The sequence below is a fragment of the Bufo gargarizans genome, chromosome 2, assembly GCF_014858855.1.
Source record: "Bufo gargarizans isolate SCDJY-AF-19 chromosome 2, ASM1485885v1, whole genome shotgun sequence".
Lineage (NCBI taxonomy): Eukaryota > Metazoa > Chordata > Amphibia > Anura > Bufonidae > Bufo > Bufo gargarizans.
In genome coordinates, this window is record NC_058081.1 from 280,630,743 (window position 1) to 280,643,791 (window position 13,049).

Here is a 13,049-nt window from a genome sequence, read left to right on the forward strand (position 1 = left end):
AGAGAATGCCAAGAGTGTGCAAAGCAGTAATCAAAGCAAAAGGTGGCTACTTTGAAGAACCTAGAATATGACATATTTTCAGTTGTTTCACACTTTTTTGTTATGTATATAATTCCACATGTGTTAATTCATAGTTTTGATGCCTTCAGTGTGAATCTACAATTTTCATAGTCATGAAAATAAAGAAAACTCTTTGAATGAGAAGGTGTGTCCAAACTTTTGGTCTGTACTGTACGTACAGCAGCTCGGTCCCATTTATATCAGTACGAATACCTCACTATTATATCGGTAATCTCTCCACTTCATATCTTCATACCCATAAGAACTTTAAAGCGTAACTGTATTTAAAGGGAACCTGTCACCGGGATTTTGTGTATAGAGCAGAGGACATGGGTTGCTAGATGGCCGCTAGCACATCCGCAATACCCAGTCCTCATAGCTCTGTGTGCTTTTATTGTGTAAAAAAAACCGATTTGATACATATGCAAATTAACCTGAGATGAGTCAGAGCTGGAAAATATGACTCTTCTCTGGTTACACAAGTAAGATATGACTCTTTTATGTTAATTTGCATATGTATCAAATCGTTTTTTTTACACAATAAAAGCACACAGAGCTATGGGGACTGGATATTGCGGATGTGCTAGCGGCCATCTAGCAACCCATGTCCTTGGTGGGGTCTGTATGCTGACCCCCGGCAATAACTAGAGCAATTAGATAGAAGCATTCGCACAGTCTCCTCACTGCTGAAGACATATTGGAGATGGGCTCATAGACGTCCTAATCAGATCGTCATCAGCAGCGAGGAGACAGAACGCTGTGTGTGAGCACTTCTTTCTCTTGTTTTAGAGATCAGTGGGGGTCTCATGCACACGACCGTATGTATTTTGTGATCCGCAAAAAATATGGATGACGTCCGTGTGCATTCCGTATTTTGCAGAACGGAACAGCTGGCCCCTGATGGAACAGTACTATCCTTGTCCGTAATGTGGACAATAATAGGACGTGTTCTTATTTTTTTGCGGAACAGAAATACGGACGTACGGAAACGGAATGCACACGGAGTAACTTCTTTTTTTGTGTGGACCCATTGAAATAAATAGTTCTGTTTAAGGTTCGCAAAAATAACGGAACGGACACGGAAAGAAAATACTTTCGTGTGCACGAGACCTTAAAGATAGAACATGTCCTATTATTGTCCGCATAACGGACAAGGATAGTACTGTTCTATCAGGGACCAGCTGTTCCGCAAAAAACGGAATGCACACGGACGTCATCCATATTTTTTGCGGATCCATTTTTTGTGGACCCCAAAATACTGAAAAAGCCATATGGTCGTGTGCAATAGGCCTTACTCACATACTCAAATACATAGCCAAAGACCAGTTTTCAGCAAATGCTTACATGCGAGTCTGACCATCCTTATTGATGTGTGTACTTATTTTTGGAGGAGAGCCATGCCATTGAATAGATCAGGATACTTGTATTAGCTCCGAATAGGTATTCAACAAACCTTCTGCAGCAGAAAAGCATAACCTCATTCTAATACATGAGAATGAAAATATAAAAGCAACTAACAGTACCATGCCTTCTATCCTTCCATAACTGAGATCTAACGTGTGACCTGTTGTCTTCTTCTCAAGGAGAGAATAAATGTCTGCAAATATTATGACAACGACTGTGATGCTTGGCTTATTTTACCATTGCTTTGGGAAATGAATCTGGACTTTGTTCTTCATCGTGTGCAGCAAGTGAAGGTACATCACAAATATAGTTCACGGAGGTGACCTGCTAACACAATTCATGCTGTTTCTTCTACTATTGTTTTATTATTTCAGGAAGCCGTACCTGCCATCACTGACTTCAAGGAAATCTTGGCTGCTCTTCGGCTATGTAATTATGATCCAGATGAAGTCATATCTCTGTTCTTTGCTATGTTTGGGGATAGCCTTCAAAGTAATATAAATGGGCAGCAAAATGTTGAACCAATAGCTCTCCAACGGTAGGTTCTATTAAAGTCAAGCTTTTACATCTGTCTTGTAGAGGTAGACAATGAAGACTAGCATCCTGATACTATGATCACATTCATAGTGTGGTAGGATGTATGAGTTGTGCCAAATTTGAGAATCGCATAATATATTTAACACAACTCACAAGGCACATTCTCAACAGTTTTCAAAGGACGTAAATGGTGTCAAAAAACATAAATGTGGAGGGACATTTACTAATCTATTTACACCACTTTTGAGATGTAAATAGGTTGCAAATTTTGTTACACACCATTTATGAGGTAAAATTTGTGACCTTTCCCCCCTCACGCCATTTTTCAGAAGTGGGTGGGGACATGACATGGGTGGGGAGCGGGAGGTGCCACAGGGCCACAACATTTATCTTTCTCCACACCAGTTTTTTGCCGTGAATAAAGACTTAAATCTACGGCAGCTAGGAGGCTGCCGTAGATTTAAGTGTGTCATACGGCACGGTCGGAAGATGCGCCAAATGTATGAGAGGCGTGCACCGCTGCATAAATTTTGCATGTCCTCTGGCAGCACAGAGGGAATTAAGACCGACATACAATACATCGGTCTTGATAAATGTCACCTTTGGGGGTCTACCATTTTTTATTTGACATATAATTTCTAAGCATTATGTGGATAGGGTATAAGTAGTTATCATGAGACACCCCCTTTAAGGAAGTGAACACATAAAAAGTCTGGAATTACTCATGAAAACTGGTTTACAGATACTATGGCAGACCCATACAGTTGAATGGAGCAGCAGACACACATGCGTAGCTGCCATTCCATGCCAATTGGGGAACACAGGCTCCCATTCTAGTGATATTATTCTTTGTTTACAGCGAAATTTCTAAAAAGGATAAAAAAATAGAAGTCTTAAACAAGAAAGTGCAGGAAAGGGAGCGCGAACTAGAAGCCTTGCACTTGAAATGCAAGCATTTAGAAGAAGAGAAGCGTCATCTCCTTCTACAAGCTGAAAACTTATATGAGAAAGTGGCCGAATTACAAAGCGATCAGGAGAAATATCTACATGAAATATCTGAAATGAAGTGCAAAAATACACAGATCACTGACAAGCTGCACAATTCCGCACCTCTGAAAAAAGACAAACTGATAAAAATGCTAAGAGAGGCCCATGAGCTCAGCACCAGCCGTGACAAGTTAAGAGTTCTTGCAACAAGTGGCCTGTCAGATATTGGCCTGAGCATTGACCATCTGCGGAGCATGGTACTGAACCTACGCAGCTCCACCAAAGAAATAGAAGAGATTCGTTCACTCTACCAACGGGAGTCCATGGAGAGGAAGTTACTGTATAACCAGCTTCAAGAACTAAGAGGAAATATCCGGGTATTTTGTCGATGCAGACTAGATGACAAAAAGAGAGAGCACTTAGAATTCCTGTCTGATGAAGAACTTGTAGTGAATTGCAATGGATCCAAGAAGAGGTTCAGATATGATCAGGTGTTTCTGCCACAGTGCACTCAGGTACAGTGTATATACTCTTGCTAGCTCTGTGGGCATCCAGCTTTAGTGGAGTAATTTGACACAAAGAAGTTATCACAGATACAATGGTCAACAGTTACTGACTTTTCAATAGGGTCTTGTAGCATGCCCCCAGCAACCAATCTGTCTCCGACTGCACAGCTGTTCAGCTAAATGATAACCTGGCAACAGTAAGATCACTGAAACTGAGTCACAAATATATTAAGGAATTATTATATTACAGCTGACTTGGAATTTAAAGTGGCCCTGGAAAAAACCTAAGGCCCCTTTCACACGGGCGAGTTCTCCGTTTTCCATGAACGCATTGCACCCGCACTGAATCCTGACCCATTCATTTCAATGGGGCTGTGTACATGAGTGGTGTTTTTTACGTATCACTTGTGCATTGCGTGAAAATGGCAGCATGTTCTATATTATGCATTTTTCACGCAACGCAGGCCCCCTAGAAGTGAATGGGGCTGCATGAAAATCGCATTGCATCCGCAAGCAAGTGCGGATGCAATGCGATTTTCACGGATGGTTGCTAAGGAGATCATGTTAATAAATAGGGATGAGCCCCGGGACCCCATTAAAGTCCATTTACTTATTTTCCATTATAACATGGTGTAGGAAGGCGCAAGGGTCCGTCGTTGACGGAAGGTATGTGTCACCGAGGTTCCTGGCCTCGGTGGAGTAAGAGACAGTTTTCATGTGTCAGCAGCAGTTGCTGTTTGACACCTAGCTATTTAGTATAGCTGTATAGCTGATCTGGGACGGCTCTTACTGGGAGTAGTCAAAGTGCTGGGTGGGTGACTACTCCCCATGTTCCAGGCCGGGTCTTGACTGGCCTATAAAAAAACAGCCTGCAGTGTCAGCTGGATGTGATTACCTCTCTCTGACAGAGGAGCTCTGGCAATAGCTGGATAGGGATCGGAGCCATGTGCTAGGCTGGAGACCCGAGTTTGGGAGGTCTGCTCTGTCCTGAGTAATGCTGATCGGGTGTGAACTAACACCTAGGATAACAGGTGACTGTGTTGCTGTATGAACTGTCTAGGTGTGAACGAACACCAAAACTGCAAATGGACTGTCATACAGTTTTTTTGCCTTAAGTGTGAATAAAACACTGAAGTTTTTGAATTACAAACTGGTCTTTGCCTTTATACTGTGACCGCTTGTCCTGTCTACCAGAGCGAATCCCCACAATGGTTATAATGGAAAATAATAGCATTCCTTAATACAGAATGCTAAGTAAAATAATAAAATTACTCGACCTGCAAAAGGACCTGTGCAGACGTCATCGCACTCACCACGTGGTGAACGCAGTGACATCAGCGCAGGTTCTGCTGAATGAAGATAGAAGGTTCAACAACGCAATCGCAGACAAATTGCGTGCGAACTCACGCGGGTTTCCCTGAACCTGCCGGCAACATATCTGGACTGAATCTGGCACGCTCATCTGCAAGGGGCCTAAATGTGTCCCTATGGTGTAGGCAGGTCCAAATTGACAGAAGGCAGAGAAACACAAGAAAACAGGGACATCAGAAGTAAGGGGGGGGGGGGGCAGCAATACCACAGTGCAGAACCAAATACCGCCTAAGCAGAACCAAACACAACAGTGCAGCACAATATACTGCCTCAGCAAAACCAAATACCACAGAGCAGCCCAATATGGTGCCTCAGCAGAACCAAACACCACAGTGCAGCACAATATACTGCCTCAGCAAAACCAAATACCACAGAGCAGCCCAATATGGTGCCTCAGCAGAACCAAACACCACAGTGCAGCACAATATATTGCCTCAGCAAAACCAAATACCACAGAGCAGCCCAATATGGTGCCTCAGCAGAACCAAACACCACAGTGCAGCACAATATACTGCCTCAGCAGAACCAAATACCACAGTGCAGCCCAATATGGTGCCTCAGCAGAACCAAACACCACAGTGCAGCACAATATACTGCCTCAGTAGAACCAAATACCACAGTGCAGCCCAATATGGTGCCTCAGCAGAACCAAACACCACAGTGCAGCACAATATACTGCCTCAGCAGAACCAAATACCACAGTGCAGCCCAATATGGTGCCTCAGCAGAACCAAACACCACAGTGCAGCACAATATACTGCCTTAGCAGAACCAAACACCACAGTGCAGCACAATATACTGCCTCAGCAAAACCAAATACCACAGTGCAGCACAATATACTGCCTCAGCAGAACCAAACACCACAGTGCAGCACAATATACTGCCTCAGCAGAACCAAATACCACAGTGCAGCCCAATATGGTGCCTCAGCAGAACCAAACACCACAGTGCAGCACAATATACTGCCTTAGCAGAACCAAACACCACAGTGCAGCACAATATACTGCCTCAGCAAAACCAAATACCACAGTGCAGCACAATATACTGCCTCAGCAGAACCAAACACCACAGTGCAGCACAATGTACTGCATCAGCAAAACCAAATACCACAGTGCAGCCCAATATGGTGCCTCAGCAGAACCAAACACCACAGTGCAGCACAATATACTGCCTTAGCAGAACCAAACACCACAGTGCAGCACAATATACTGCCTCAGCAAAACCAAATACCACAGTGCAGCACAATATACTGCCTCAGCAGAACCAAACACCACAGTGCAGCACAATGTACTGCATCAGCAAAACCAAATACCACAGAGCAGCCCAATATACTGCCTCAGCAGAACCAAACACCACAGAGCAGCCCAATATGGTGCCTCAGCAGAACCAAATACCACAGTGCAGCCCAATATGGTGTCTCAGCAGAACCAAACACCACAGAGCAGCCCAATATGGTGCCTCAGCAGAACCAAACACCACAGTGCAGCACAATATATTGCCTCAGCAGAACCAAACACCACAGTGCAGCACAATATACTGCCTCAGCAGAACCAAACACCACAGTAAAGCACAATATACTGCCTCAGCAGAACCAAATACCACAGTGCAGCACAATATGCTGCCTCAGCAAAACCAAATGCCACAGTGCAGCACAATATTATGCAGAACCAAATACCACAAAATACTGTTGCCTGCATCACAGTATGAAACTGTATCATTGTCTTGAGGATGACAATACAGTTGAAACCAGAAGGGCCCCGGCGTCCGCTGGCCTTAATTAATGCTGAGAGTATCAGATCTTTATGTACCTGGCGGGTGGCCATGCAAAGAGCTTTGGGGGCCCCTGGGCATTGGCCCACTGGGAAATTTCTCTTTAGGGTCTATGGCCATTTTGCCCCTGCAGAGAGTTGAATAAATTAAACTAACTACCAGAAATGTTTTTTTTTTTAAAAACAAGCATTACTCACCTGTTAAATCCCCTGACGTTCCAGCGCCCATGCTCTGGTGATCCCACCAGCCAGTCTTAGTACTCCTGGAGCGCCAATGGGCCTTACATCCAAGTCACTACTGCATTGTAGTACTACTAGTACTGCAACCAGTCACTGGTCTCAGCGGTGAAGCTTACAGTACATGTACGTCATGTGACCTATAAGGCCAGTGAATGGCAGGGACCACTGGGACATCGATTTTGGAACGATGGGGATTTACTATGTGAGTAATGTTAGCTTTTGTTATTTTATTACGTCTCTGAAAGTTATTTTAACTTCTTAACTCTCAGACAACCCTTTCTAAGAAGAACCAATGGTCACACATTAAAGAAGCCTAAACATATACGTAAATAACAGAAAATGTCAATGCGTGAGTGGAGGCAGAGTGAAATATAACAGGTAGCCAAATGAATAAGAAATCAATTACAGTCATACATAAAAACAAAAATCCGTCTAAACCACGGCTTCTCAATCGCTTCCTTCTGGAGCCTCAGCTGCAAAACCATAGTGACACCCGGCCCTTACTATCCGTTTGCATCCATATAAAAAATAGACAAGTAGAGTACCAGTTACAGTGCCCCCCAGTACTTGCTGCTTTCCAGTAACAGCAACTATGCCCACAGTTAGCATAGCACTTTTTCCCAGTTTTTTCCCCCTTTGTTATAAAAATAAAATAAAAATTAACTTGCACCATATTAAGAATTTGGTGATGCTACATCAGATAGTATCAATCAGGATGCATCCAGGGGGCCCAGTGAATATTAGGAAAACTATCCATGTTTAATCACGGATGCTTTTCCTCAGAGAAAAAAAGGCAGTGTGTTCTCATGGTAAGGGCTCCTCACACAGAAATCTGGACCTAACTGACACCCAGGTCTATTCTCTGCAGACGAGTCCACCAGGAATTACTGTGCAACAGAGAAGCAGTCATGTATATTGCATCCCCATTGGCCCATTTACAGGCAGTGATTCACTTCACTATATAGTGGTATACACATGGGGAACATTTATTAAGACTGCCGTTATACATGTCAGTCTTAATGTATCTCCCACAGGAGTCAGATGCTCCGTAAACTACACATGTCATTGTCTGCAGGACTATTGTAGGGGGCTAGTGTAGTTTTCAGATCTAATCTACGCTAATTTTCTGGTATAAAGTCTAATAAATGCAGTGGGACAGCTATGCCCCACACTGCCCCCTTCCTGCTCTCTTTTTTGGAAAAGAGGTGAGCAGGACATAAAAGTCTCAAAAAGTCGCAAAATTTTGCGCAAGTGGGAATGTGCCAAGCTTGTGACTTTTTGGTGCCAGTTTTCTGGAGTGAAGGGGTTGATAAATGTCCCTCATGGTGCATATTATTAGCATTTGTTCCGTATTTGTTTTCTCCTGACATACATGTTTTATAGGAGGATGTTTTTGAAGGAACTTTACCTATTATAAAGTCCTGTGTGGATGGTTACAATGTTTGCATCCTGGCTTATGGACAGACGGGCTCAGGAAAGACCTATACCATGATGGGAACCGAGCAAAAACCAGGCGTCAATATCAGGTAACAATCCTTACTACACATAGTTATTTGTATACATGTTAGGCTACTTTCACACTGGCGTTTTGGCTTTCCGTTTCTGAGATCCGTTCAGGGCTCTCACAAGCGGTCCAAAACGGATCAGTTTTGCCCTAAAGCATTCTGAATGGAAAAGGATCCACTCAGATTGCATCAGTTTGCTTCCGTTCAGTCTCCATTCCGCTTGCAGCGTTTTGGTGTCCATCTGATGGAACGGAGCCAAACGGATCCGTTCTGACACACAATGTAAGTCAATGGGGACGGATCCGTTTTGTATGACACGATCTGGCTCAATAGAAAACATATCCGTCCTCCATTGACTTTCAATGGTGTTCAAGACAGATCCGTCTTGGCTATGTTAAAGGGGTTCTGCACTTTCATTTAACTGATTATCTATCCTCTGGATAGATCATCAGCTTTTGATCGGCGGGGGTCCGACACCCGGGACCCCCGCCGATCAGCTGTTTGATAAGGCAGCGGCGCTCCAGGAGCACCGTGGCCTTCTCACTGTTTACCGCCAGCCCACTGACGTCACGACTAGTATCAACTAGCGTGGGCGCGGCTAAGCTCCATTCAAGTGAACAGAGCTTAGCCCTGCCCACGCTAGTTGATACGAGTCGTGACGTCAGTGGGCCGGCGGTAAACAGTGATAAGGACGCGGCAGTGCTGGAGCGCCACTGCCTTCTCAAACAGCTGATCAGCGGGGGTCCCGGGTGTCGGACCCCCCCGATCAGAAGCTGATGATCTATCCAAAGGATAGATCATCAGTTAAATGAAAGTGCAGAACCCCTTTAAAGATAATACAAACTGATCCGTTCTGAACGGATGCATGAGGTTGTATAATCTGAACGGATCCGTCTGTGCAGATGCAGCAGCATGGCAGATCCGTACATAAATCGACTGACTATAACTCAAATCAATCAAATTTAATGTAAATGTTATGTAGAGATGCAGAACATCTGTTATGTTATGAGTCATTTATCTATGTGATTTTAGAATATACAGCCCACATTTTAGGGATATATGTCAAATTATCAAGAAACATCTTCCTGTGCTGAGCTATGATAACAACTGGTCTAAGTACACAAGAAGCGGTATTAAGTGTGTGTGCCGCGTCGGGCGCCAACACTGGGAAATATGCTGAGCCCCAGTCTCTATGTCGATATTCCTACAACACAACCGACATGGTTGACTAGTAGAGGAAGCTATAAGTGCGGGCATGGCAGATGTATTTGTTGCAGCGACATGAAAAGGAGCAGAACCTTTGAATCCACGGCAAACGGTAAGAAATTTGAGATTAAGGCTACATGCACACGACAGTTGTTTTTTGCGGTCCGCAAATAGCGTATCCGTGTTCCTGTTTTTTTTTTACATCCAAATCCGTTCTGTTTGTACGCTAATTTTGTAGGTTGTGTTTCCGTGTAATTCTTGAAAGCTAATATATGCAGATTTCCCAACAACCGTCCGCAAAAAAAAAAAAAACGGATGCCAAAGACATACGGATGGCTTATATTGGTCATCCGCATTTTTTTGTGGACCCATTGACTTCAATGGGTCCGCAAAACGTTTATTGCGGACAAAAAAGGACATGCGGACGTGGAAAAGAAATGGTTGACTACACCGCAATTTTAAACGCTCAATAGAAATGCATCGGTAACCATCCGATCAGCCCCAAAAAAACGGAACGGACGCAGAGAAAAACTGTTGTGTGCATGTAGCCTAAGGCTTATCTAAATTGTAATACCAAATTTGCCATGTCTTTACTCACATGTGAGGTCTGCTCATTTCAGTAGGTAGGCTGCACAACAAATGAAATTAAAACCAGAGTGAGAAAACATATCTCTGACAATCTCCAATTTCAAGACAGGAAACGTCTCTGCTGCCAGTCTGCACTTTGCTCTAGTATTTTTTTTTAATTATTATTATTATTTTTTTTTTCACAAAGCTCAAGTTGTGATACAATTATGGCCTAAATACTGAATGGTAATGTTCTCCTGGGAGTTCCAGTGCATCCATAATCTTAGCCATCTATTTTTGCAATAGACATTGTACAAATGAATATGAAAAATAGTGTAGCTTTAGCACATTTTACATTCCTCAACTTTGAAATTGCAACACCCAGAAGGACAAGCCATAAGGTTTTGCAGATTGAGGAAGTAGCAGGTGTTGCTAAGGTCAGCAGATGATCACATATTCAACCACCTAGCTTCTATCTGTGGAATGTGAGGGGCATAAAAGCCAGATTGAAAGCAAAGGTTTTTAGCCACATGAAATCTGAAAAATTGAATCAAGTCATGTGGCATGATTGTGCGATGCCTCCTGTTCGTCAACATTTCAGTTATCACCCCTTGTCTCAAACTGAAAGGGACAAAATCCTTGAACTGAGACACCTTAGTTTATCACTCTAGCAGATTGATACTCGCCTAGGCTGAGATGTCAGCACTGTTCAACATTGCATGTCCTGGTGGTTGGGAGAACAACTATGAACTGGAATGACAGCAATAGGTGCACAGAGATGAACCTCTGTATAGACGGATCATCTGGTTAGAAGAATTGTGCGTAGTGATCCATTCTGTACTGCAAGTTAAATTGAATGTCACATCCCAAGCATAGGGCAGCAAAAAGTGTCTACACAAAACCATCAGAAGGCATTTGAATGACATTGTCATTCAAGTCAGTCATCCAGGTAGAAGTGTTCCATTGACCTCACACCACCACCGTCAAAGGCTATCATGGTGCACAGCAATACGTCGATGGAGGTCTATTCTCTTGAGTGATGAGTCCCACTTTTGTCTCGGACTCAAAGATAGCCAGAGATTGGTCTGGAGACCATGTTGGCAATGTCATGAAAAAGCCTCCACAAAAGAACATCACATTGGCCCTACTCCTGGGATTATGGTGTGCAGTGTCATAGTGTATAGTAGCCAGACACCTCTAGTCTTCATTTCAGGTATACTCACAGCTCAGCATTACATTAATTTGGTCATGGAACCAGTGGTACGTCCATTTCTCCAAGGCATTCCAGGAGCAATTTTTCAACAGGACAGTGCCAGGCCACATGTTACTTGTGCTACTGTGAGCAGCCTACATGGCCTACACATGCTACCATTGCCAACAGCATCTCCAGACTTGTCTCCCATTGAGCACATCTGGAACGTCATTGGTCGACAATTACAAAGGGAACTGCCAGCTGTGGATCTTGATGATTTGCTTGCTAAAGTACATTTAGCTTGGCAGAACTTTCCTTAGTCAACCATTAATAACCTCATTAATATCATGCCAAGACATTTAAGTGTGAGTATTTCTTTGTGGCGGTTCTCACAGTCAGTACTAAATAAATCAAGATGTTTGAATATTTTGTTTCTATTTTTTATCTTTTGCATATCATTAACATCTCTATTGATCCAGTGATTTCTGGGACTTTTCCTCCTTGGTGTTGCAATGTTGAGGAGTGTGGTTCGAAGATGAGAGGACAAGAACAATAGTAGTTAAAGATGTATACGTTTGTAATTAAAACAAGTATTCCAAATATTTGGTGAGCCATGCTTAAGGGGAACCTGTCGCATTGGACATAAAGCCCTATATGTGGACATCATGGTCTAGAGCAGGGGAGCAGATTGATATGTATGTGTTGGTTGGGGGGGGGGGGATTTAGTATAACCTGTAATTTATTAATTTAAACCTCTTAAACCTCTTCTCTTTCTGTGCTTAGGAGTCTAGTGGGCGGTCCTACTCAGTGATTGACATCCTTCCCTGTAAAAATGTGCATAGAGATGTCAGAAACATCTCTAGGACTAGCCACTGGACTCCTAAGCATAGAAGGACTACAGATATAAATGAAAAAAATACAAGTTATTCTAAAATATGTTCCAATTAAACAATACTTCAATCTGATTAGCCTTCTGCTTTATAATAAGATGCAGGTATAATATGCTTTATAATATGATGTGCATCTTTCTGTGGTGGGGCCTCCCTCCCTTTTCTTCTGTATTATCTGTATGACACAGTATTGAATTGGGGTTCCTTGAGCTCACTAGAGAGGATTATTCTGAGAGCTCAGCATCCATCAATAGAGAACAGATGAATATCCATTGTGTATTGCACAGTAAACATTGCTGTGATTGCACATACAGGAAACATCAACTTCTAATTTGTGAATCAGTTTATAGTAGACCCTAGTGGAAGTGACTTCCCTAAAACTCAGCTCCAGAAGTAGTAGGAGATGAAGTGATATGACAGAGCCTGCTGATAAACAACAGTGGCAGTTTTATTGCCAGGTGCAGAGACAGATTTTTACCTGATCCAACTCTGGAGCAGTCAGCATACAACTGACCATGCAAGAATAACGCAGAGTTCAGATTTATGCCATCCACCAGTAATGATTGTCCATGGGCCTCATTTATTGTCATTGCAAATGACAGCTTCACTGGAAACTGTAATTCAAAGGATCCCGGTCAAGTCAGGAAGATCAACTGGCAGATGCCTCACCTCTTCAAGAGTTATGGCTGAAAACTTTAATATGTGCCCAAAAATCTAAAGATGCAAAACTTTTCCGGTATTGAGTTCTGTCCTAGGGGCTCAATACCGGAAAAAAAATGTTCAGTTTTATCCCCATGCATTCTGAATAGAGAGCA

General features: G+C 43.0%; 1 protein-coding gene across 1 annotated transcript in view; it reads left to right on the forward strand.

Annotated features, from left to right (window-relative positions):
* Positions 1-13,049, forward strand: part of LOC122927959 (kinesin-like protein klp-3) — a 67,988-nt gene that overhangs the window by 4,224 nt on the left and 50,715 nt on the right. The window contains exons 5-8 of the mRNA XM_044280324.1: positions 1,644-1,757; positions 1,839-2,002; positions 2,861-3,503; positions 8,258-8,400. Of these exons, the coding sequence (XP_044136259.1) occupies positions 1,644-1,757; positions 1,839-2,002; positions 2,861-3,503; positions 8,258-8,400 (1,064 nt within the window). The remainder of the gene's footprint in view (positions 1-1,643; positions 1,758-1,838; positions 2,003-2,860; positions 3,504-8,257; positions 8,401-13,049) is intronic.